At 40.0% G+C, this 26,391-nt stretch overlaps 2 protein-coding genes across 2 annotated transcripts; one reads left to right on the forward strand and one right to left on the reverse strand.

Annotated features, from left to right (window-relative positions):
* The first annotated feature begins 684 nt into the window (after positions 1–684).
* Positions 685–14,092, forward strand: LOC146483739 (trifunctional purine biosynthetic protein adenosine-3-like). The gene is made up of 12 exons (XM_085105870.1): positions 685–1,297; positions 2,013–2,081; positions 2,654–2,779; positions 3,648–3,813; positions 4,543–4,736; positions 5,015–5,226; positions 5,857–6,067; positions 6,873–7,074; positions 7,438–7,794; positions 8,398–8,990; positions 11,248–11,505; positions 12,994–14,092. The coding sequence occupies exons 1-12, from the start codon at positions 758–760 to the stop codon at positions 13,177–13,179; spliced, it is 3,114 nt and encodes a 1,037-aa protein (XP_084961996.1). The 5' UTR covers positions 685–757; the 3' UTR covers positions 13,180–14,092.
* A 1,630-nt stretch (positions 14,093–15,722) lies between these two features.
* On the reverse strand, positions 15,723–26,128 carry LOC146483740 (NAD(P)H oxidoreductase RTN4IP1, mitochondrial-like). The gene is made up of 8 exons (XM_085105871.1): positions 25,527–26,128; positions 22,964–23,032; positions 20,476–20,600; positions 19,929–19,977; positions 18,634–18,770; positions 18,147–18,333; positions 16,865–16,957; positions 15,723–16,277 (listed from the first exon to the last, which is right to left on the reverse strand). The coding sequence occupies exons 1-8, from the start codon at positions 25,989–25,991 to the stop codon at positions 16,137–16,139; spliced, it is 1,266 nt and encodes a 421-aa protein (XP_084961997.1). The 5' UTR covers positions 25,992–26,128; the 3' UTR covers positions 15,723–16,136.
* Positions 26,129–26,391: the final 263 nt, after the last annotated feature.

The following is a 26,391-nucleotide window of genomic DNA, read 5'->3' on the forward strand; positions in this document are numbered from 1 at the left end:
GTCGAATTAAGGACGGTGCCTACTAATACCGAAGTATTTTTGTGCAGCTTATGACCATGCGGGAAAAGCAGATCTTAGCAAGGGCTACTGGAATCCAAAAAGAAAATTGTGGGTAACCACGCATTTTTCAGAGATAATTAAGTCATAATATCTCTAAAAAGCGCCAAAATATAAAGGAATGTATGAGATTTTTTCCCTAAATTGAAGCTTAATTATCTCTGAAAAATGCATGGCTACCCCCAATTTTCTTTTGAGATACCAAAAGCACTTGCTAAGTTCTACCTTCTCCGTATAGTTTTAAACCGCGCAAAATTATCCCTGTATTAGTAGGCACCACCCATAGGAAACCCAAGTATCTCGAGATGCGCAGAACGTATGCGCAGTAACAATAGTAGGCGCCGTCCTTAAAATTACTTATTACGTATATTACACTTTCCCTAGTGACGCGAGCTTGGGCTTCCTGTGGTGCAAACGCCCGGGGTGTTGCCCAACGGGGGAGGTTGAAAGGGAGCACTATAATGTTACTACAATCGTTGCGAAAAATAGAAGACGTATTTCAAACGTACTCGCCCCTCGAATTAATATCGTGCTTGTTTTTCCCCGCGGATTTTCTGATCGCTTGCACAATCCACAATCCACGCAGTGCACTATCAACTTCAAAGGCTTGGCACCTTAGCTAACTAACACGTGGTCTAAGCGCGCCATTTTGCGCCTTCCAAAATTTTGTTGGGAGAGTTGTTGGAACTTCGAGAAAATCATGGCAGACAAAGTCTTGATCATTGGCGGAGGAGGCAGAGAGCACGCCATTGCATGGAAACTCGCTCAGTCAAACCATGTTGGTAAAATACTGGTTGCACCAGGCAATGCGGGAACGGCTAGCCTTCAATCGCATGCGGAGAACGTCTCATCTTCCGAACTCGATCAAAACAACAACGAAAGCGTTGTAAAATACTGTGTGAATAACAAGGTGGACTTTGTTATCATTGGTCCCGAAGCGCCTCTAGCAAATGGCCTTGCAGACTCTCTCAGAGATAAAAACATTCCGTGTTTTGGGCCAAGCCGCGCTGCTGCGAGAATTGAGTCAAGTAAACATTTCGCCAAGGATTTTATGCAACGACATAAAATTCCCACAGCGCGCTGGAAGGCTTTCACAGATGTTGAGGAAGCGTGTAAACATATTGAATCGGCTGATTATGAAGCGCTTGTGGTTAAAGCCAGTGGTCTGGCGGCTGGCAAAGGAGTTGTTGTAGCTGACAGCAGAGAACAGGCTCTAAAAGCTGTCAGAGATATGCTGCAGGTGATTTTGTGGGGTGTAGCGGCGGGGCGGGTTAAATTGGGGGGGGGGGGGTTGTTGGTGGAGAGGATAGTAGTTAATAAAGCTTAGCACAAGAGAGGTGTGATGTTTACCTCAGTTATTCGATTAACTGCCCTGGGTGCTCACTTAATTTTGGGCCCACGAGGGTCAGTGCTTATTCAAGAGTGGGCGCTTATTATTTTCTCAACATTTTCAGCAAGCGAGGACATTTTCAGAGAATAACAGAACAAGGAATAAAAAATTTATTTCACTTCAACAAGACAAAGCAAAGTGCAAAAGCTGACATGAACAAGCCATAAACAATATAAAAGTCCATTGACTGCCGTATCTAAAACCAATTTGGAACACAACTGACGCTCCTCTTCACACTGGGCTAGTACAGAAATGGTTTTTGTTGGGAGGGGGAGGGGGTGGGCACTTATTAAGTTTGTGGGCTTTCAGGGTGGGCACTTATTTGAAGGTGGGTGGTTAAAACGGTATTGGTGATTTTGTTTTGAAAAATCAAAAACATTGCACCAAATAAGCTCCATTTTAATTTAGGTATACACACACACTTTACTTCATCCTCATGAACAATGTAGTTCAGCATTTGGATAGAGACCAAGTATTTTCAGCCAGATGATTTGGCAGCTATGTACTTTTCAGAAGTCTGCTCTAGCAATGATAAATAAATTGATATTGTTATTTTTGTTTCAAGGATAAGATTTTTGGTGAGGCAGGTTCCACAGTGGTAATAGAGGAAAAGTTAGAAGGAGAGGAAGTTTCCGTGAGTATTCAATAAACGTTCAACTTCATATGATTTGCGTTTGTATAATAATAATCATTGAAGGGCTGAGAGCGTAGCCGACCTATGTTGAATTATAGGCCGTTTTTCGATTTTGCTTGGATTTGTCCGAATTTTTGCATGTGAACTGCAATTCGATTGAAAAACATCGTCCAGTATTTTTTTCGCCGATTTGTGTTTTGTAGTCGAGAAATAACGTTTGCAAAAAACTGCGTTTTTGCTTGCGTACACAAAGAAATCAACAACGCTTTGTTTCCAGGTGCTAATTATTCGTTCACAAATTACGTCATGTCTTCTTGGGTCAAGTTTTAGCTCTTGTTCTCTCACTTCAGCGTCGAAAATAGCCGCATATTTTCTACGAAACTTTTAATTTTGCTCAAGAAACCATAAAAACCATTTTATATGCACCTTGAAGCTGTATTCATTCAACGAGACACACAATGTACAGTTATTATTATTACAAACCAATACACAATTTTTTTCAAAAACTACAGTGTACACCAAATAATGGGAAAATTTCATTTAATGATGCTCATTATACTTATCTGTTTCAGGTACTATGTTTTACTGATGGAAAAACTATTGCTGTTATGCCACCAGCCCAAGATCACAAGCGCTTGTTAGACAATGATCAGGGACCCAATACAGGGGGAATGGGGGCATATGCACCCTGTCCACAGGTGGGTCAGAAAGATGAATCAGTTACCGGCCTGGGAAATATGTAAACGCTTTATAATATGTTGCATTTGAAAATAGTTTTGGTTAGATTTGGCTTTGGTTTTCACTTGTAAGCCTTGCATTCAACACTTAAGCATAATTTGCTAAATATTTTTGTTTTGTTTCATTTGGTTGTATTTGGGAAAATTCAAGGGGGTACCATTTTGTGTTGCTATGGAAAAATTGTCCAGTAATGGCAAGACTTGTGAGTCCAACCCACATAATGTCTAACCCAGGAATTACTATTTAAAGGTGAGCACTTCCACCAATAGTCAAACCCTGCTACTCAAGTCAAGTAACACTTACTGGTAAACTTGAAGGATGCCCCTCCCAAAATCTTTCGGCTGACTGTCAGTTAAAACTGTCGGCCAGCAGTTTACTAGCACTCTAATAACCATTTGCTGACAGATTGCAGACAGTTGGTCATCTGTTGTTGCCCTTTTGAACAGACTGGCTGTGGGCTTACAGTTTGCCCACAGTTAGCTGAAAATTATCCAGAAGCAAAGCTGTTGAAACCTTGATTTTTTTCCCTTGCACCTATACCTGTAATCTAAGATCAGTTATGTCCAGAAATGCACCTAACCCTGGATTTGGGTACTTCATGTAAAACAGGCCTTTTTGTCGTTTTCATATGACTTCTTGTTTGACAGAATTATTTTAGTGAGATTAAGGTTAGGGGACACCTTGTGATGTCTATCATACAGTTCATGAATCTCATCGCTCTAACATGGGAGTAGCAGCAACAGACAAAAGACTCTTTTCAGTATGTTATTGGCATAATTTTTATTGAAGTTCTAGGCAGTAAAAGTTGCAATGAACTTGCCTTCTTAGATATCTCAGAAACTCAAGGAAGAAATTGCCAGGGACGTTCTTCAAAGAGCAGTTGATGGCTTGCGTGAAGAAGACTGTCACTTTGTAGGAGTTCTGTTTGCCGGCATGATGTTAACGCCTCATGGACCCAGAGTTTTAGAGTTTAATTGTCGTTTTGGGGATCCAGGTTAGGCAAAGTCCTTGAGTGAACATGTGTTGTAAAAAGTCCAACTGTTACAATAGTCTTGGTTTAACTGAGTCTTTGATAGTTAGGGGACCTATAGAATGGTCTTTCAAATATGACAAGTCTTGAAAAATATTAATCGAGTCTCGAATTCTCGCAATTTAAAGTTAGCGTCTAGGAATCTCGCACTCACTAGAATTTACATCATCTCAAGTCTTGAATTTTGAATATTTGAGTCTCAAAGTCTCACAAACTGGCGAGCAAGAAAAGGAAGGTTCTAGTCTAATTTTGTGAGTAGCAATGAACAACAAGCACATTCATGAAGAATGACAACCATCTTTTTGGTGCTATCTGATCGACTTGACAGTTGTTCAACCTTGTTTTAAAATCCGTGAGCAAGACTGTTTTCATAATTTTTGAGTCCTAGACTTAACCTAAAAAGAATGCAAACCTCTGAGAGCAAGGGCGCAATCTTGCAAAGTCTCGGATTTACGATTAGAAGCATCATATCATATCTGACGTGGTTGGATATTTGGATTTAGACTTTTCAGTAAGAACTGGTAGCTGTTTGAATCCACTAACTACCTCGAGCTAACTAAACACCTCCTCTCTTTGAATTGACAACATTGTGTCCATCGTCAAACAGTACCTGCTACCTTTTTCAAAACGTTTTGTTATCTTCTTTTGAACTTAATTAAAATCTTTTATATTGTGTGGCTGCTTTGACTTCAGAGACGCAAGTCATTCTGCCACTCTTGAAGAGTGATCTTTATGCAATCTTGATGGAATGTGTGAATGGTGACCTAAGCTTGTCACTTCCTTCATGGCACGCTGACAGATTTGCCGTGGGTGTGGTTGCAGCAAGTGGTGGGTATCCAGGTGCTGTGAAGAAAGGATGCATCATTCATGGATTGAAGGACTTGGAGGTGTGTGGTAGTTTATGATGTTTCACTGTTCCGATTACCTGTGTTGTTTTAGAAGTCTTGAATATTAATGTATGGAAATGAAGTTGATTATTTAAGAGCGCGCGTTGGATATGAGATGATAGATAGCCAATGAGGTGCATAGCACCGAGTTGGCCATAATCATCACATATCCAACAAGCATGAGTGGTTGTTCTTGCAAAGCAAAATCTAGCAAGATTTCTTGATTGTTTTCAATAATACAATTATTGTTTTAAATATTAATTTTTTATTTTCGAAAGAGCAAAGACAATGTAGTGGTGTTTCATGCTGGGACGGCCTTTAAGAAGGCTGAAGACGGTGAAACAGTGGTGACATCTGGTGGAAGAGTGATGGCCGTTGTTGGTATGGCACAGAGAATAGAGGATGCTCAGAAAACAGCCTATGACAGCATCAAGAAGATTCACTTTGATGCTATGCAGTACAGAAATGACATTGCATCTAGGGCTTGTAGGTAAGTTAATAATGAACGACACAATCATGAAATGCCTTTAAAAATTTTCTTAAGTAAAACCGGTTAATATGCAATGTGAAGGGTGCAATGAAGGTTGTGCCGCTAGCACAAATGACACAAATGATGGACCAGAGGATTAACTCTGCAGTGATGCTAAAGTTGCTAAAGTCAAACTATAAATTTCCAACTAAACATAACAGCTCAAGTAAGGGAATTGGAGACAGCACAAGCCAAAGAAAAAGTCTACCATGGTGGGAATCATGGTTATGCAATGTTTGATTGGTTAGCCACCAAATTTCCCACAAGTTAATCGATTTTTCAGAATGTAGATGAGCCTCAATGTGAGTGTGTAGAAACAGGAAAGTCACGTGTCACACCACATAGATTTTCTAGACCCTCGAATTTTGCAAGGAGTCTGCAAGAGCTTTTTCCCAGTACTGCACTTTAACGCCTTGCGTGCCACTAGGCATAAAGGAAATTAGGTAACAGTGTAACACTTCACATCTATGGGATTAGCCAGTTGGTCAGTGAACTGTGTCGTGTGTTTTCACGTTTAGCTGCATCACATCGTATCTACCAAAAACTGAAACCTGTTTGACATTGACTTTGTTTACAATGAAACACCAACAGGACAAAAGAACTGACATATTCAGATGCCGGAGTGGATATTGATGCAGGGAATTTGTTGGTTAATGCCATCAAGCCACTGGCTGCATCGACAGCTCGCCCAGGTTGTAAAGCAGATTTGGGTGGGTTTGGAGGATTCTTCGATCTCAAGGCTGCAGGCTACAAAGACCCTTTACTTGTCAGTGGCACAGATGGAGTGGGAACTAAACTCAAGGTGAGGCCTCACTGCAGTTTACTGCAACTTTCAATAACATACCGACTCTGAACTTCAACTTCAAGGAACGATTTGCATGTTTTACTGCTGTCAAGCGTAATTACGGCGACAACCTACTGCCGACGTAAAAATAAAGAAACAGACAAAGTGGATTGAAATTTGCCAATCACAGCGCATTAACTTGACCTTTTGACCCCATTGAGTCAAATGTTGTTGTTTTCTAAGAGGTCAGCTTCAGTGATTGACGCCAGTAAAAAGCGAAACAGTTGGTTGGATTTTGAACTTCAGAGTCCACATGTTATTGAAAGGCACAGTAACTGTGAAAGAAGTGAACTGAGTTTGCTAAATGGAAATCACTGACACTGTCATCAAGTTGGTTGGTAAAATGAATAGTTGACTGATCAAGTCAAGACAGACAGAGAAGGCAGACTGATTGATTGATGTACCTTGAATTCACTAGAAAATTTTTGAAATAAGGCAAATTTGGTTACTATTTTTATTGAATATTTGGTTTAATCAGCTGAAGAGAGTTGATAACTAAAGGTAAATTGGCCACCGTAAAGAGATTCAAGTGCTGACGTTTCGAGCGTTAGCCCTTCGTCATTTGCTCTGACGAAGGGCTAACACATTTTCTACTCCCCACCGATGCAGCACTGCAGTTTCTTTCAAAACCAACTCCCTTATTCATTTACTATTTTTATCTCCTTATAGTGCAGCTTGCAGCCCCCTCTTCCCTCAGGATCCACTCCTGACCTTCTGATACTGTGCACATTTTGTTAATTAACATGTTTTGAACTGATTGCAGGTTGCACAGTCTGTAGGTATGCATAGTTCAGTGGGGATTGATCTGGTTGCAATGTGCGTGAATGACATCCTTGCTCATGGTGCAGAACCCCTGTACTTCTTAGACTACTTTGCTACTGGCAAACTGGATGTGGGAAAGGCAAAGGAAGTGATTGTTGGTATAGCGCAGGGCTGTTCAACAGCTGGGTGTGCTCTCTTGGGAGGTAAATAGAAGCTAATTAGAATGTTCTAAGGACAATATTGTAACTTGATTAATTTTGTTGCTTTCACATTTCAGAGATTCAGGTGGCTAGCAGTGGTGAGAGTGCTTTCCCACCAGCTTTTGCAGTTACTTAAAGGAAAAGTGTCACCTATTGGTAGTGTCACCGTGAATAACCATAAAACATCTTTTAGTTTATATCAATGGAAATAATTATTGAAATTGTTTAGTTTTGTTAACAATAACCCATCTTGTTTTAAAGAAGGTTGAAGGCTAACTGGCTAAATTTTACTCTCGCTTGCTCTTGTTAAAAAAACCTGTTGTTTCTATCAGAAGTTTTATTTTTCCTTTTCTTCATAAATCACAGGTGAAACAGCAGAAATGCCAGGAATGTATTCATCAGGTGAATACGACATTGCTGGATTTGCTGTAGGTGCAGTGGAGCGTGACAAAGTTCTTCCTAGATCCCAGAGCATTAAACCAGATGATGTTGTTATTGGCTTAGCATCATCTGGTATTCACAGCAATGGCTTCAGTCTAGTAAGGCGAATCATTGATGAATCTGGATTGAGCTACAGCTCGCCCTGTCCATTCTCTACAACTGAAGGGTTACAGTCAGTTACTAAACTCGGCGAAGCTCTGCTTTCTCCCACACGAATTTACTGCAGGCCTGTGCTGCCGCTGATGAAAAGTGGCAAAGTCAAGGCTTTTGCTCATATAACAGGTTAGTGTTTTTTCCGAGGCTGTTCAATTTTAATATCATGACGTTTAGCGGAGAATGCCAGCGGGAAACGGCACAAAGAAAACATTCAGTTGGGATAAAAGGTGGGTGATCTGGGTGGGGAGGGGGGGGGGGGTGAAGGAATGCCTTTATGTTTTTTTAACAAGTCCTGTTCCAATATACATAAGTCTGTCGGCATTTGAGCGTATCTTACCTAAAGACTACACTAAATACGTAGAGGATAGTACGCGACGGTGCGAAGACATTAATTTAAAATTATTTTCTAGTGATAAGAACAATATTTTGTGAATGAGCGCAGAGAGTGAGTTTTTAACACAAGAAAATGATTTTCATGTAATTTTTTTTTATTAAGCTTATATAGACAATCTATTACTCACCATTTTTCACCGACTGTTTGCACAAACAAATGTGAAAAATCGGGAAAAGACATCATCAATATCCTCACTGAAATATGGCCTCAGGTTCCGGTTGTAGTTTCGTATGAATTTTACGAGTGTATTTTTCAGTCTTGTGTCTGGATAATAAAGTACATTATTGCGGGTTAATGAAGTCGATGTCAATTTTGTGTTTGTTTTGTATTTTCAGGGGGAGGCCTTATTGAAAACATTCCACGTGTGCTCCCCCCTGGAGTTGGAGTGTCAGTAGATGCTAATTCATGGATTATGCCTCCTGTATTTGGTTGGATTTTTGGCCAAGGAAATGTTCCCACACAGGAGATGGCAAGGACATTTAACTGTGGCATAGGTGCAGTACTCATCGTAGAGAAAGATGCAGCCGCAGCAGTTATGGAGCATTTGAAAGCGTCTGAAGAACAAGCATGGATTATTGGGAAAGTTGTTCAGCATGTGGAGAGCGGTGAAAGAGTCGTCATTAGTAACCTTGAAGAAGCGCTTCGACAGTCTGCATCAAAAGCAGACATCAAATTTGAAGACGTCGCCAACAGATCTGTGAACGGTCCTGTTAAAAGAGCAAAACTAAGCAATGGACTAACGGAAGAACAACAAAACAGCCAGGGGATGAAAGTTGGTGTTCTTATCTCGGGTTCAGGAACAAACTTGCAAGCACTGATTGATCAGAGCTTGCGGCAGGACAGCAGTGCTAAGATTGTTCTGGTCATTTCTAATGTACCTGATGTCCAAGGTTTAAAGCGTGCAGAGGCTGCTGGTATACCTACTAAAGTAAGTTTATATACAAGCATTCTTTGTTGATGGGATCCCTTAATACAACCATCCATCTGTCCGTCCGTCCATCCAATCAATCAATCAATCAATCAATCAATCAATCAATCAATCAATCAGTCAATCAATCAATCAATCAATCAATCAATCATTCAATACAAAACACAATTTTTACTGTTATACTGGATACTTTTCCAGAGTTAGTGTGAAATAAAGACTTTTTCCAAAAGATTTCTGCCCTTCGACTTTGACTCGGCCTTTTCTTTACCTTTACCTTGAAATTATCGTGTTAAAAAACATTTTTCAACGACTGCTTATGGAAACTTTGGCTACCTTAGAATAGTGGATTAATTAGCAAATGCAATTAGCATTAATCGGCTTTTGTACAACCAGGCTCAACGGAATACACCAGTTCAAAGGCCTGGTTGTATACCGGTTCTTCGAACTCCTTAGAAATCGTGTAAACCGTTGTCAGTCTGTGCTATTTTGTGGACATTAGATCCGTTCAAAACGACGCTTTCCAATAGACCCTTCACCAAAATGGCGGCAACAGATTTGAATTAGTTAACATTGAACTGAATGAAAAACTGATACCAGTACTGAAAAGAGCACCTTTACTTTGGTAATCTTGCAAAGGTTCAGCATATTAGGTGTTATATCAGCTTGGGAAATGTAAGATGAAATTTGACAAATTTACAGATGTTTGTATGACTGGGGTATACGTCATACCCCCAGTCATACAAACGTCTGTAAATGTTTCATTTTTCAACTTACATTTTCTCAGCTGATATTACACCTGATATGCTAAAACTTTGCAGGATTACTAAAGTAAAAGTGCTCTTTCTATTGCTGGTATACGTTTTTTTTTTTTAACTTATTTGAATTTTCGGCCGCCATTTTGGAGAAGGGTCTATTTACAAACTGACCTTACTGTTCTGGCCGGCCAGTTGTGACAAACGGACAGCGTATTTTAACCCGCAATAAATTTGAGAGATGTGATTTCCATTTAAGATAATCGTTCCGTCTTAAAGGTGTTCTACCTAAATTAAAGACGGTGCCTCTTTTTGCTTCTGCGCACACGTTCTGCGCATCTCGGGATGTTCCAAGAAACTCCTGATTTCTTAAGCCGCCGTGACACGTTGAAACTTTTAGCTGAAACTTGTGTGCAACGGCGTTGGCAAACAAGTTTCAGCAGGCGTTGCACGGTGTAACATGGTCGGTTTCGTGAAACTTTTTCGAACTTCCGTTGCGAGTTAAGTTTCATGAAAAGTAGAACCGCTTTCTACTTCTTCAACGGCTCGCAACGGTCGCAGTGGTGAAAAAAGAAGAGTTTCTAATTCACCGTGTAACACCACTTCGTGAAACTTGTTTCGCAGCGCCGTTGCACATATGTTCCAGCTAAAAGTTTCAACGTGTAACGGTGGCTTTAGGGTCGGTAACTACTTTTTCAAAGGTACGTTTGCGCGGTTTATGACTATGCGGGAAAAGAACATCTTAGCAAGGGCTATTAAAATCCAAAAGGGAACATTGGCTATAACCACACATTTTTCAGCGATAACTAAGCTTTGATTTGGATTAATATTCCCTACATTGTTATGTATTTCAGGTTTTATTACACCCATTTTGAAATCGCTGGTGATCCTTGCAATCTGATTGGCTCTCAACAGTGCAATTTATTCGTAAATTGCACCATTTTCTGCTCTAAATCGCATCCTTTCTTTAGCCCAACAAAATGGAAATGAAGTAACAAAAATAGAATATTAATATTGACAATAAAACTCTGTGTTTTCTAAATAGGTATAATAAAGTGGTAATTGAACTTCGTGTTGTGCAATTTTGGTCTGAAATCATACTTGTGATTTCAAATCAAACTCGCGCTGCGCGCTCGTTCGATTTTGAAATCACGCGTATGATTTCAGACCAAATTGCACTCCACTCAGTTCAATTACCATTATTAATCTTTTAAGAATAATGATAGCAGTTTATTGTGAAAATACGCGTAGCTTTTGTGAGACCAGCAAGCTAGGCTCACCAGCTAGTTTACAGGTATTTCACATTAAATGATTAAAATAACTAACACATATTCGTCATACGTAAAACAATATCTGACAAGTGCGTGATTACTCCCTATTTTCTTGTTGGCTTTCAATAGCAATTTGCGGCTAAGATCTGCGTTTCCCGCATACACTGTAGTCATTAACTACGCAAAAATACTTCAGTATTACAGTAGTAGCGACCTCAAATTTCTGTTTTTCAGGTAATCAAGCACAAGGATTTCAAAAGCCGTTTGGATTTTGACATGGCCGTACATGCGGCGCTGGAGCAAGCTGGTGTGGAGTTGGTTTGTCTGGCGGGGTTTATGAGAATCGTTACTGGAGAGTTTGTTCGCAAATGGAATGGCCGTCTACTGAACATCCACCCTTCCTTGCTGCCTTCGTTCAAGGGAATGCATGCCCACAAGCTGGTACTGGAGGCTGGAGTCTGCATAACAGGATGCACGGTTCATTTTGTCGCGGTGAGAAGTCAAGGCAACATTTACATTTTTTACATTTTTCATTTATACTCTCCACTCTTACTATAAGCGCAAAATACAAAAAAGAAGGTATAAAAAACAGACTAACACGCAGCTCAAAAATACAATTCTAATAGGGGAGAGGAGAGTAGAGGGGCACCTCTAGTAAAACTAATCCTGCGCCCCTTTAAAGGAAGTAAATTGATAAGAAAAGTAACTAAGTAGAATAGAAAAAATAAGAAAGATATAGCAGAAGGAAAACAAAAAACAAAGAGAAACGAAAATAATTGAAATAGAGTATCATTAATAATGAGCAAGGAATGTATCATCAATATTGAGCAAGGTAATATCAAGGCAACATCTTTACATTGTTCCTGTTGAAGTGCTGCTCTGACTTTAACCGAGTTGTTATCTTGGAGGTCAAGATTCCCCAGCACGAGATTTGCGGTGCATCATTTTCTAAAAAGTCAGTGACTGTCGGTCGGGGCGGCCAGCTCCTTTACAATACATACGAATCAAATTAAGGACGGTGCCTACTAATACAGAAGTATTTTTGCACGGTTTACCACTATGCAGGGAAAGCAGATCTTAGCAAGGGCTATTGGAATCCAAAAAGAAAATTGGGGGTAACTACGCATTTTTCAGAGATAATCAAGCAACAATAATCCAAAAAAGTAGTAAAATAAAAAGCAATGTATGGCGTTTTTTTTCCATATTGAAAAATGCATGGTTATCCCAAATTTTCTTTTTGGATACCAAGAGCACTTGCTAAGTTGTTCTTTCTCCGCAGTTTTAAACCGCTCAAAAATATCTCTGTATTAGTAGGTACCACCCATAGGAAACCCGAGTATCTCGAGATGCGCAGAACATATGTGCAGTAACAAAAGTAGGCACCGTCCTTAATTTGTCCAAGCTAGGTAAGACAGAAAATCAAATAACGTTTGAGGTCCTTGCGGAGTTTCTTAGGTGAAGCAGCGTAAGGCTTTCAAGAAAGAATCCCAAAACACCTCTCTTTAAGTCTTTGTAAATTCCATCGGTGCAAATTTTGAAACGTCCTGCAAAAAGGACGCCGTGATATGAAATGGCATTCGTCAGTGCCTCCATCCGTCTTCATTCCGACTCACATCTTCACGAGAGATCTCACTCAGTGGTTTTTCAGCTGTCCACCATTGTTTATTTTCGTGTGTCAAGTTTTAGTAGAAAGCAACCCCCTCCGGCGCATGTTTGTTTGCTTCAATGATATTTGTGTGTAAATGCGTTTGACTTGTGCGTAAGCACGATCCCTGCAGCTATTTAAATCTGAATGTAGTTGGTGTTAAGAGACCATAATGCAGGTACTCTTGTCGATATACAGTTGATGGCTTTCAGTGGTCAAAGTCTCTAGCGATGTACAGCCAAAGGACATCCTCTGGTCGGTATTTTCCTATCTCCGCCGGCACGAGTTGCGGTCTCAGTAGTATATTAAATCAGACTGTGTTGTGTTCTTTATAGGAGGAGGTTGATGCTGGAGCAATAATAACACAAGAAGCAGTCCCTGTACACAACGGAGACACAGTAGAAACACTCCAAGAGCGAGTGAAATGCGCAGAGCACAAGGCCTACCCACGAGCCATGGAGCTATTGGCGAGTGGTAGGATCAAGCTTAATGACAAGAACAAAGTACAGTGGATGTGGTAACAAGCATACTGAACGAGACGGTGGTGGATTTCGTTTGATATTGCTGAAGGATTTGTGTTTTGCCGCATTTAGTTAGACTGTGTAATGTAATTAAAGGGTTGGAATCGTGCAAACTATCTCTACGAAACGTGGTCTACACGTTACTGTCTAGATCCATTATCCATTAATTTGTCACTCGTTATCTTGACTACCTTATAGGGTAAAATGTAAATATCACCTTTTCATGTATCAATGATAATCCAAAAAGGAATGTTCACTTTTACAGTTCACTTAAATGAATTGTTTTGCAGAGGACGTGTAAGTTAAAACTTATAGATCCGTATTGTTCATTAACCCTTGGCTTAATTGTTGTTATACTCATCGCGTTTTCTTTGACTCCGCCATTGACAAGCTTGAAGCGCCTTATGCATTTGAAAAAAGTACCATTGTAAATGGGGAGAACGTAGTGTGTGAAATAATTGTCAAGAATGCTAAGTATGGTGCGGTTGGCATGCCGAAACTGTAGTTTTCAAGTGCTCAGTTAAAAACGGCTTTTTGTAAATTTGGCTCTATTCAGACATGGGGCCCAGACACGCGTAGCAATTAAGTACGGTACCTTGGCACAGGCTCTACCTGTGGACACGGTTTGTTGAGTGCCCAAATTTTAATCAGACCTCGGGCTCTAAACTGACTAAATGACAAAAGATGAAGTTTCTCTTCTCGATGCTTACGAAAGGAAAATGTCTGAACATTTCCTTTGAGCTTCCAAGCACTGTCGGCTGAGTGGCTTCCACACGGTGACTGGTTCCAAGGTTGAACAAGGCCTCAGTGTTAAAACAGATGTTTTCCGACGTTGTTGCTGCCATGAGTGTTTAACATTTCCAGAACCTTGTTGATAAAACGTTAAATAAAGTGTTTTTCAACGCTGACCAAACTATCTTGTCATTGAGATGTTGTGGCTAACTGTCTTTTGTATTGTGAGATGTTTTAACATTACTTAAAGGTAATGTTTCCCCTGGACTTTCTCAAAGTCCTTTGCTTCTAGTTTCGATTTAGCAGGAAAATCTGAGAAATTCGCGCTGGTTTTTGTTTTATTTTTTTTGTTTTTCAGGACCCCGAAAAAAAAAACCCCAAGTTCGACATGCCAAGTCCATATTTCCTGGTGTAGAGGCAAGCAATTGTTGGCTCTATCTTGCTACGCAATGCTAACGACATCCTTGGAGACCCAGGGGCAGTCAGTCGGGGGCGGGCGAAATGGCGCGACGAAAGTTTTCAAGAACGGGCGAAGGAGCTTTCCTTGCGCCATTTCGTCCCGCCCCCGACTGACTGCCCCTGGGTCTCCGTCAGGATGTGCTAACGAGAGCATTTCGTTGTAGGTCGAGGTAAACAGGTTAGACGCTGCAACGTATCTCGAAACGTTGCGAAAAGTAGACCAGTTTACCTTTCTTGGAACGCAATTTTTCTTTGCGAACAAAGTTATAAAGAGAGGGTGTTACACCCCCAATAAGCCTGCGAATACAGCGGCCTCTCATTCGCTCCCGGTAGCGGGAGCGAATGAGAGGCGGCTGTATTCGCAGGCTAACCCCCAATTTCCTCCGCAACTTTCTTCATGCACGTAGCCAAGCAATGAGCAGTTCAACCGAGAAAACACGGCGAGTATGGTCATACTGGAGTTTACACCCGAAAGCTAACGCCCACCCCTTATGGGGCTGGTTTGATGGCTTTGATCCTGTTACAATTCGAAGATACAAAATTAAGTGCGCTCGTTGAATAAGCAAAGTAACTGTCTCACGGATTTGAATTGATATTCGATAAAATGAAATTTTTTGAAAACGTGAGATTTGCTTTTACCTAGAATGTTGGAGAACATATTTTCTGTCTGCTTGGCGGGTAGTGGAAAATGAAAGAGTGAAACCCCTCAAGATGGTATTCTTGTCCTCTTGGCATACTGTGCGCGCAGTATACTTAAGGGTTGTAAACCTGTGAGAAAAGGGGATCTGTTGTACTCTAAACAAAGATTCAACCCTTGTCCCTTCTCCCAGTCGTCTGCCAGCTGTTTGTTTCACTTACGTACCTACTCAACGTGAGAATACAAAATCAAAAGGGAGTAGGAGCAGACGGTGTGGATCGCCAAAGAATCGGGCAATAGGTCCAAATAACGCACATGAAGAACAACAACAACAACAAATCCGAGATCATATGGTATCCAGGTGAACTCGCTTATTTATTGATTTCACTTTTTTTTTTTCCTTCACATAAGTGGATTTGGAGAAACACGAGATTGGATTGATTTTCCTGCTCTGCTGTTTCAACAGTAAATAGGCCATTTTACAGTTGTGTGCTTAGTAACCTGGTCTTGGATTGTAAGCGAGGCTGGGGGAGACCTTGTTTTGATACAAACCTCACTGCTTTTCATATGTAAACGAAAACTAGTTAGCAAAAGAACAACATGATCTACATATGAAAAGCAGTGAGGTTTGTATCAAAACAAGGTCACCCCCAGCCTCGTTTACAATCCAAGGCCAGGTCACTAAGCACACAACTGTAAAATGGGCTATTGCCACTGTTGCACTGGGCAATTTGTCTTAAAACTTCTCTCGCAATTTCGTTGCGCCGTTGCAACACCAGTTGCACGAAACGGTGCGTTGTGTAACATGCCCTGAAATGAACGTTTTTGTTGCAATCACCACTGGACAAAGTAGAACCGACTTCTACTTTTCACAACTGTTGCGGCAACAACAACAACAAAAAAAAATTCCGAGACATTCCATCATTTCAGTACATGTTACACTAGGCAACGATTGTGTCGTAACACAATTGCGGGGCAAGTTGCAAGAAAAATTGCGTAGAGTAACAGCGCCTTTGTTCATCAATATCGATCCCAGGGCCTTCTCCTTGTTTGATGGGATCGAGGAGGTCTGGTCATAGTCTTCATCTGTTGGATTTTCTTCATAATCATTGACATTCCCCGATGGCCTTCACACAGACTCTTTTTCTTTAGATGATTCGTCGTTAGTCACGCTGATCACTATCTTTCCCCTTGCATGGCCACTCTCGAGTTTAGCGTAAGCTTCATTGGTCTTCGAAAAGGGAAACACTTCTTGAATTACGGGTTTGATCTAAAAGAAGATAAAAAGTGTATAGCAGTTTAAAAAATATAATAACACGAAAACCTATTAAAAGAAATTTTCTTACAGAGGTAACTTCCACAACCTTAATAATGGACCACTAGTTTCCGTAAAGCTAATTCTTGACAAGAATTCTGATTTCTGTTCTCAGATTGCGACACTTGGAAAATTCAAAAGCTGGTTCCTTGTTTACTGGTTAAGTCAGTAAAGCCTTGTTTTCATTAGCGACGCAAGCACAAGCGTATGAGTTTATTTCACTGTGATAACGGCCTCGACGCAACCATAAGAACAAGCACAAGGATAAAAAATTTTCCCTTTCTTCTGTTTGCGTTGCGTTCGTTTTGACTTGACATAAAGCTCACATGCTTGTGCTTGTGCTTGCGTCGCTAGTGAAAAACAGGCTTAATAGCACATTTCAGTATTTGAATGCATCGATTACACCTAAATTCTCACTCACAGAAATTTCTTTCTCAACAATCGGTTCAGCGCATTTTGCACGAAATCTCTCAGAAGTCGACTTAAACTTCTTGTACACTTTCTAAATCGAGCAAATAATATTGGTCGATTCGTTTACATACCATTCCCGACTGACAAAGAAATCGGATGTGATCCAGTGCCGGACCATTTGGGCTAAAGAATCCCCATGAAACCAAGCTACCACTGCAAAGTGCCTGCAGAGGGAGAGAGAGAAAAGCAATTTAAATAAACGTTCATTACCAGAAACACCTGATTCCGCTCAACTCAAAAGGTCGAGAGTAAAGTTAGTGAGTCTTGAGAAACTAACAAGTCATTGAACATGAACATGGGGAGCAGGGATGGCGCAGTAGTGAGAGCACTCGCCTCCCACCAATGTAGCTTGGGTTCGATTCCCGGACTGGGGGTAATATGTGGGTTGAGGTTGTTGTTGTTTCTCGTCCTTGCTCCGAGAAGTTTATCTCCGGGTACTCCGGTTTTCCTCTCTCCTCAAAAACCAACATTTCTAAATTCCAGTTCGATCTGGAAGGTGTCCCCAGTTAGTTCTCTGCGCCAAATACAATGACACTTACTAAGGGTTTTATTTTTAACATCACAACCTTGCTGCCAACAGCCCCTCTAAAGGTTGGATAATGCGCCTTTTATTTGGTACACGTAAAGAGGGTGCATAACCAGGGTATATTCTGGAGAACGTCTGATGAGGGCCCATGGGCCTTCTTTTGGAGATTTTAGTGGCCCAAGACATTTGAAAGTATCATACAAGGCTTAAAATGTATCAATAGATTGCAACTCATAAAAAGTTTGGTATCTCAAAACAATATTAATTTTGACACTGCCAGTAGAGTAAAAATTGTTATATTATTTTGAGGTCAAACTCTTTTATGAGTTGTTCAGGACAATGGCAGCTTGAATTTGCAGTGCAGCTTTTCAGGTTTGTAATGAAACAACTCCGGAAAAGCTATAATTCAACTGTTAAACCTCTCGGTAAAAGGAAGATAGACTTCCCTCGTGAAATATGTGCGCAAGGAGTGACGTGCTGGTGCAAATGTTATGCGCTAGTATATTTTATTTGAGGTTTGTCCGCAATACCGCAGTTCTAGAATAAACCTTGCAAAAGGAAAACGGAAGGCCCCCGTTTCAAACCTGGAGGATGGCCTGATTGCCACGAAATAGACTGCGAGCAGTTTCTTTTTTGCTCGAAAATCCGCGGAGAAGAACTCAAAAAACTGAGAGAGCACGATATTCGAGGGGCTAGCGGCGAAGCCACGAATACCGTGCTCGCGGATTTTCGAGCAAAGGAGAGACTGTTCATAGTCTAGCCACGGCCTTATAAAGTGGCAACAACTTTTGCGTCTGAGGGTAAACTTCTAAATAAAAAAAGAGAACCTTTTGAAGCGCAGATGAAGTAAAAGATTGTCCAACAGACAGCAGTCCCAGTCCTGCACCAAGTTCATCAGTTTTACTGAGGAGGGGAGGGGCGAGTGTTACATAAATGGCCCCTTTCCACTTGGACAGCAGCACGGTAGATTTGTCTCCAACTTCTCCTCCAAATGGATCGAGGATGACATCAAATCTGAAATGAAAACATAATTCATCCAGATTTAACTGTCATACTTGTACAGACATGGCGAAAAAACCGTTGATTGGTTAAGACTTGTGACCTGAAAACGCGTCATGAAATTATTTATGCGCTTGCGCTTTTTCTTCCTTCTCATTTGTACAGGAGATCAAAGTCGAACATGGAAAATCTACATTACCCGCAATTTCTTTTCGTTTTTATTCCTTTTTTTTTTCTTTTTGGGTGGGGATGGAGACAAAAGCAGAATATACCTCTGTAAGAGAAATTGCCCTATACAATCTCAATGCCTCTTACCCTCCTGATGATTCCAGTTCTTCCTTCATGTTAGCTGCACTGTAATCTACCACATGATCTGCCCCTAGTCCAGCAACAAGATCTACAGCATCTGTTGCACACGTACTGGTAACACGAGCACCCCAGGCCTTGAGAAGCTGAACAAATACACATACCGTTACACTAAAATTAGTCATTATTTTTTTTCTCAATTTTATGACAGACCTCTGCCCTACCTTGTGATGCGCTCTCAGATAGTGGAATTAATACAACAGGGGTTAAAAAAAAATATTTTTTAAAAAATGTGCAACACCTTTCTTTCCCAAGCCCTTGCCCACTTTCTCACAAATGGCGAGAGGTCAAAGAATTAAGCCTGCAGTGAAAGTGATGGTCAATCTACTTCACGCGTGACCAGTTTTTCCGAAAATGAAATGAACATTCAAATTCCTCTTTGTAATGTCTGACATTTCTCTGGAAATCTTTCCATTTAGGACGCATTAACTGAAAAAAAAAAAAAAAAAAAAAGAAATCAAAATACTCGGACACATTTGTTATTTTTGAAATACTTACCCAACAAACTTTTTCTTTTACAAGTTAGCCACAAAATACAAAACGACATGTTTTCAATAATTCGTTGTTGCGTCACTTGCCTGTTGGACTTTGGAAGAAGGCGTGACTGTTAATCAAATTCGCGTATCCTGATTGGCTGACTTGCAAAAAAAGTTTGTTGGATGGCCAAGGTAAGGCGTGTCACACTGTAATGACGTAATGTAAAGAAAAATTCATAATTTTATACCATCACTAAGCAAGAAAAATTTATAGGGAAACTCTGAAATCTCGCTGGTGATGTTCAAAACTGACATGTAACTTTCAAAACTCCGTTCAAATTTCAAAACTCCCGGTCACACGTGACGTAGATTGACTGTAAAGTGCTGACAGAGGTGAACCAATAAATTTCCAACTAACTAAGCGTTAGCCTTAGGAAGGAAATGCCGGAAACCACATGAGGCGAAGAAAAAAAATTCTTAGACCTTGGTGGGTGTTGAATCCACAACCTACGGATTAAATCAACTGCTGCTCTACCGACTAAGCTATGAGGCCAAAGAGGAGCAAGTCATGAGTGATAAAGAAGGTATATGTGTGGCAGCGAGAATTACCAAGTTCAGTCCAGCATATTTTACATTAATAATTGCTTTCTTCTTTTCACACTATTTTAGAGCTCAGAACAGAAAGATGTGAGCTTAGGTTTTGGCATGAGCAACATTGCACGCTAAGAACTTTAAATCAAACATTATTGATTATTACCATAAACATACCTGAACAGCAAAGCTTCCAATTCCACCTGATCCACCAAGAACAAGAACACTGAAAAACAACAATAACTACACTGTTAGTTTTCAACATGCGAGTGATCTGGAGTGAATTAAGATTGTGAAGGAAATCATACAGTAATCAGGATTTATTTGTGAATCCATCTGGCCCAGGACGGCATTGTGCTGCCTGATATACACTGGAACAATTTTCTCTCCTCTTTTGGCTCATTTGGGGCCTCAAAGGAGCTAAGAGAGCAAATAAATTTTGGAACAAGAACTTCCAGATGGTCCTGGCAGGATTGCCCTATGCACCCCCTCCCCCTCCCCTTCCCCCAACAAATAAAATAAAAACACCCTCCCGTAAAAATTTTTGGTCTCAGTAGAATCCTGTGCACCATACCCCAACCCAAAAAATACCCTTCCAAAGTGGTCCCTTCCAATATTATTTTCCCCTATGTTTGTTTCTTTGCTTTAAACTTCAACTGAACAAAAGGTCAGCGTCAAGGTGGCAAGTCTACTGTTGATAACCCCAACCTCACTCCACACTTACTGTTTGTCATGACAACTGTTGGGCTCAAGACCTGCTCTGCTGACAAGTGCTGTCCAAACAGTGCATGCTATGTATGGAAGAGATGCTGCTTCAGCCTGTGACCAGTTGACAGGCTTGATAGATATCTACTGTCCAGATGTCACCATCAGCAGGAAAATGAAAAAGAACACAAACCACAAAATCATTACAGCGGTTACCAATAACACGCGACCTATCGCCTTCAAAAGACTCCGATAAAGTTGCGTTTTGGTGGACGTCAATCAAAGAAAAGCAGTTGGAATAGTTTTGAATTCTGAGAACATTTCAAGGCAACAGAACGAAGAAATTGACAGTTTTACCCGCTGACGGATGGTAAACTTTATGAAAGTTGATTTCCAAGACAGGTTCTCTAAAAAATGCGCATTGTTTAGACGAAGCCGTATTTTCTTTTATGAAACATTTGAAAAAGAAAAAATTATCGCTACACCTGACAATTAAATCAGCGATGCGTGCAATTTAGCAAATTATCACATGCAGTGAAAATCGAATTTTTTTAAATTCAAAAATACCTTTTATTTGCGCTTGATCTGGCTGGAGAATCAATTTAAAATAAAGTTTACTATCTCTTAGAGAGGTAAAATTGTTAGTTTCTTGTAGGGTTACCTTGGAATCTTGTCAGAATTCAAAATAATTTTAACGGCTTTTCTTTGACTGACATCCACCAAAACGCAACTTTATCCGACTCTTTTGAATGCCGTAGGTCGCGTGTTATTGGTAACCGCTGTAAATAACTATTAAATTAAAATGTCCACAACTGCCATTTAATTAAACTCCAGTTTCTGTTAGCATCAAGTAACTACTCTCAAACAACTGTTGCCCTCTTGAAGGAATGCCAGTCCATAGCAGTTAAACTACTCCCCTCCCCTCCCCTCCCCTCCCCTCAGCATTTTGCTAGGTTTCCATAAAAATTCCCTGGTCTACACTGATACACACAGTCGGGGACTCTCGCCTCTTCATAGGCTTCTTCAGAGAAAACATAGTGTAGAAATCACAAATGGAGAAAAAAAATGGAAAGTGGAGAATAATACATGAAGAACACGATAACTTAAAAGAAAAACAGGCATCCAGGGATCATTCCTCATGCACCTTGTTTTCTTCTGCTCAGTCTCCGCTCCACTCGATGTTCAAAGAGATGTGAGAATACAGTAATCAAATGAACTTAAAAGAGGCCTCTGTTGAGAAGAAAAGGTGTAAATGGAAAAGACAAGATGCCTGCTACACTGGCATTACGCGTGATGCTGGGGCTGATTCATTTATTCCAACTGTATGCTTCGCCGATTGATAAATCTATCCTTGCTAATGGAATAGTTTGAGTCAAGACGATCGCGTTACGTTGTTTCCCTTGTGTTACGCGACTCAGACTTTTACCGGAAATGTTTGAAATTCCATTACAATAACATAAGCTTCTCAATGACCTCTTTTCAGTCTCGCGTCGTGGTCTAAGACTGTCAAACAAAGCACGATTCCTTCGCCATGAACTAACCAATTTCCACCGTTTTAAATGACGAGTGCTTCTTAGAAGTTATTCTTTCGATTCACCGCTTCAAAATGGTGAAATTTCCGTTTGAAAACGGCACACTTGAGTCCAGAACATGTTATAAACAATATGGCGCCAAATTTAATGCAGTTTTAATTAAGAAATCAAATGATGCGTTGACGTCACACAGGTAAGAGTGAGTGGGTCCCCTCCCTCGCGATATAAGCGACAAGAATGAATTTTGATTGGCCTGCTGTTGTTGAAGACAATCAGAACAATACATCCCGAGTAGGAGAGGGGAGAGTTTAATGAATAAATTAATGTACCGATTTGTGGATACGAGGAAGAAAAAAAAAAAAAAAAAAAAAAGAAATCGACCCGTTTTTAGACACGGTATGCCCCCTCAGGGCATCCCGCTTAAAAATTTCCAGCAAAGTGTTTTGTTTTGGGCATCATGATTGCTTAGAGTGTTACCCAAAGCTTACTCTGCCACCTTTCAGAACAATAGTTTGAAGAACCAAACAGTGGACCTCTGATTGCTATTAGTAACAGAAAGTAGGAGAAAGTTTAAGCTATGATGCTGATCAGAAGTCACTGAGAAGCCTCTGAAAAAATTGATGAGTACCAGAGATCAGATTTAAAACTATTTTTAAAATACCACACAGGAATGCTTTGAACCTCCTCCCTTCCCCTCCCTGTTTGAATGTTGGAGCTTCAGTTAGCAATTCCTTGAGTAAAACTGTTATAAACTCAGCAAAGAAACTGGCAGAAGTATGGGTGGGAGAAGGAGAACAAAAATTCCCAAAAATTCCCAACCCTTTTGTGTAAGATTGTAGCCTAACTTACCAATGACTCTTCAAATTATACATAGCGGACAAAAATTCAATGTTCAAAGCAATATTTAAATGAATCCTTCCAGCATGTGCAGTTATATCAGATTTTTATTGTTTAAAACTAATGAATTAATAATACCTCATCTTGACTTGCAACTACAAATTCACCATGTGTTCCTCCTGCAATGACACTAGGTGTCCCCCAAACCTAAATACATAGGCAAATATTAGCTGTGGTGATGCCATATACATTTTTACAGTTGAACCTCAATTATCCAAACTCACTGGGAGTTGAGTAAATAGTCCGGATAATTGAGAGTCCGGAAAATCGAAAATATGAATATTAACGAGACAGTAATGTGAACAAAGGAAATAAAGAAAACATAATTTGATTATGAATAGATCAGAATTGCATATAATTTATATGTACAGCCTGTATGTTATGATGTATTAACTTTACAAGTGTTAGTGTATTCAAAGCGCTCTGAAATGTTAAAGCATCAGGCTTGTTTGTTTCAAGGAACGACAACGTGATCGCATCTCATTAACATTCAGGAAAAGAACAAACGGGACCAGGGAAGCAAGTCTGGATAATCGAAAAGTCCGGATAATCGAGGTTGGACTGTGCTTACAAAATAACAGTTAAATAAGGTGGGCTAATTTACCCGAGATATTTATGTGCGGTTTTGTTTTCCAAGTAGTGGGACTTATTTTTGTTAAAAGCATGTTTGAGATTCAATTCAACTGTTGGTTCTTGCATGTGCTTGCAAAGTATTCATCCTCACATTTGACCATCAACTCTTAGACTTACATCACCTTTCCCTGACCGTCAGTGAGAATGAATCTGCTTTAAACCCTTTTTCAATTGATTAATGGCAGTTTTTACAACTTGCTTAGTTTGATATCTCAATTACTGCTATCAATTCCACCAAAAACTGTTTTATTTTAACCACCGTGCTAATAACCACCAAACACTGTTTTATTTTAACCACTGTGTTGATAACCACCAAAAACTCTTTTAATTTAACCACAGTGCTAATAACAACCAAAAACTGTTTTATTTTAACCACCCTACTAATAACTACCAAAAACTGTTTTATTTTAACCACCCTACTAATAACCACCAAAAACTGTTTTATTTTAACAACCGTGCTAATAACCACCAAAAACTGTTTTATTTTAACCACCCTACTACATGTAATAACCACCAAAAACTGTTTTATTTTAACAACCGTGCTAATAACCATCAAAAAATGTTTTATTTTAACCACCATGCTATAACCACCAAAAACTGTTTTATTTTAACCACTTTGTCAATCAAGACCAAAAACTGTTTTATTCAATCACCAGCAAAAACTGTTTTATTTTAACCACTGTATCAATAACAAACAAGAATTGAATAACAAGACCCCCTCCCAGAATTTTTACAACTTTAATTATGTAGTTGGGTTTTGAGGTTCATATTGTCAGATATTGTCAGTCATTTAATTTTCAGTTACTGAGAAAGTTGAACCTTCATGTACATGTGCATAAGCAAATGAGCTTATTTCATGATCAGTTAAAAGTGCTTTACTTTCAATTGAAGGGGTGCAAGGAATATGGCCCTAAGTGACTTTTGATGTAAGGTTAAATTCTTCTTTTGTTTCACAAGCAAATAAAAGATAATTTGGAAGGAGAATCTAGCGATTTATCAGAAGTCACTTGCTAGGGCTTTTCTTTTAGGCACCCCTTCAATTTATATACAGGTTTTCTCTACCAACCATAACTGGATCTTCCTATAAACAGCAAACAGAAACAGCCAAAATGGGTTGCAACGCTGCAAAATTGTGATTTGTGAGCTAGTCAAATCTCAGAAGGGGTCCTCAAAAGTTAATTTCTAGAATAATAGTCTCATTTATAACTCCACACCGGTTACCACATTCCATGAAAGAGCAACATATAGAAACAAGGCAGTGACCAGTACACAAATTAGTAGGATAGGATAGTCCCTGAAGTGAGCCAGTGTTGGTATATGATATAATTTTTTGGTGTGTGGGGTGGAGGAGGATTGGTGCTTGGTCACTTTATAGTCTGTCCCTCCAGGTATCTGAGTCCTGCAATGATGATGTTAACCTCAGGTTCTGGAAAAAGTAGCATGTGAAACATTGGGCAGAAAACTACTAGCGACGGTTTTGAAAATAGAAGAGAAGGAAGAGGGAACTAAAAGAGAACAGCATTTGTGAGACTTTGAAGCGGAAAGAATAGCAAAACATTTTACAACACTGCATAAAGTTTGCAATAGGAAAAATGCTGGAGGACAGGGGTCACTAAGAAAGTGACCTGAACCAGGAAGAGAAGAGTGGGAGGAATCACCAGGGGCCCTTTCCACATGTATATCTCTTTTTTTGTCCATTTCCAGTTGTGCTTTCATCCACACAAACTAGTGCAAACAACAAACGTTGCAGAGATTTTTAAAAACGAAAATTTATCCTGCACGTGTGGACGGCAAAAAAAAAAACCGATGACGTAATCAACACGAAAGTTACTTCAATTGATGATCAAAGTAACTTCCATGTTGTTACGTCATTCGTTTACTGAACAGCGAAACAAATGAAAATAGGCTGGCAAGGATGAACAAATTGCGTTTTGAAAAATCTTTGCTTTCAAATAAAACGAGCAAAAGCACATGCATATGGACGGAGCATGCCTTGAATGCAGCTTACCTTGTCGCCCGCTCTAAACCTTCTAGCCATTCGTCCTGTTTTAACCACTTCACCCGAGAAATCTCTTCCTAAAATGAGTGGAAACTCGTCCACGTCTTCTAATTTACGCCACAAATTTAACAGTGTTTCACCATAGCCACTTCGCATTCTAAAGTCTATAGGGTTAACAGAGGCAGCGTCAACTCGAACTAAAATGTCTGTAGGCCTTCGAAGAGTCGGAAGAGGTCGACGTCCAAATTCCAGTACATCGTTAGAGCCATATTCATTAATATACCATGCCTTCATTTCATAGGAAGGACAAACGTTTTGTTTACGGCTTGACAATGATCGTGTAAAGATATCTGCTGGAGATCTAAACTCAAGCGATACAAGTTTGTGAGAAGAACCTTTGGACGAAAGGATGCTTGTGGAAGCGCGGGCAAACCATCTTCTACCCAACTTCTGCAAGGCAGATTTGAGCAACATATTTTCCTGCTGTGAATTCTGTAGTATTGATTCAGTCTGCTTGCAAAGAGGAGAGAATAAATCGTTGTATTCATATACCTTTAATTTAGCAGCAAGTTGAATCAAAACAAACCGCCATTTTGCATTTGAACCAACCAGTCCACAGGCGCACGACTTAGCATATATGAAGTACATACCCGCTGATATAGGTTGGTACTTCGTGTAAAACCAAATGTAATGTCCTATAGTAAAGCTACTTTACGTAGAACAGCCTATTTTACGTATTTTAAATATACTTTGCTTGCATGATGTTCTTTACTTGCATGGTATACTTTGCTAGCTTGGTGTACTTTACTTGCCTGGCCTTCCTTTTATTGCTTAGCCTTAGTGCACTTTTCTTGCGTGGTGCACTTTACTTGCT

Source organism: Pavona decussata, unplaced genomic scaffold (genome assembly GCF_977016875.1).
Source record: "Pavona decussata unplaced genomic scaffold, jaPavDecu1.1 SCAFFOLD_38, whole genome shotgun sequence".
Classification (NCBI taxonomy): domain Eukaryota; kingdom Metazoa; phylum Cnidaria; class Anthozoa; order Scleractinia; family Agariciidae; genus Pavona; species Pavona decussata.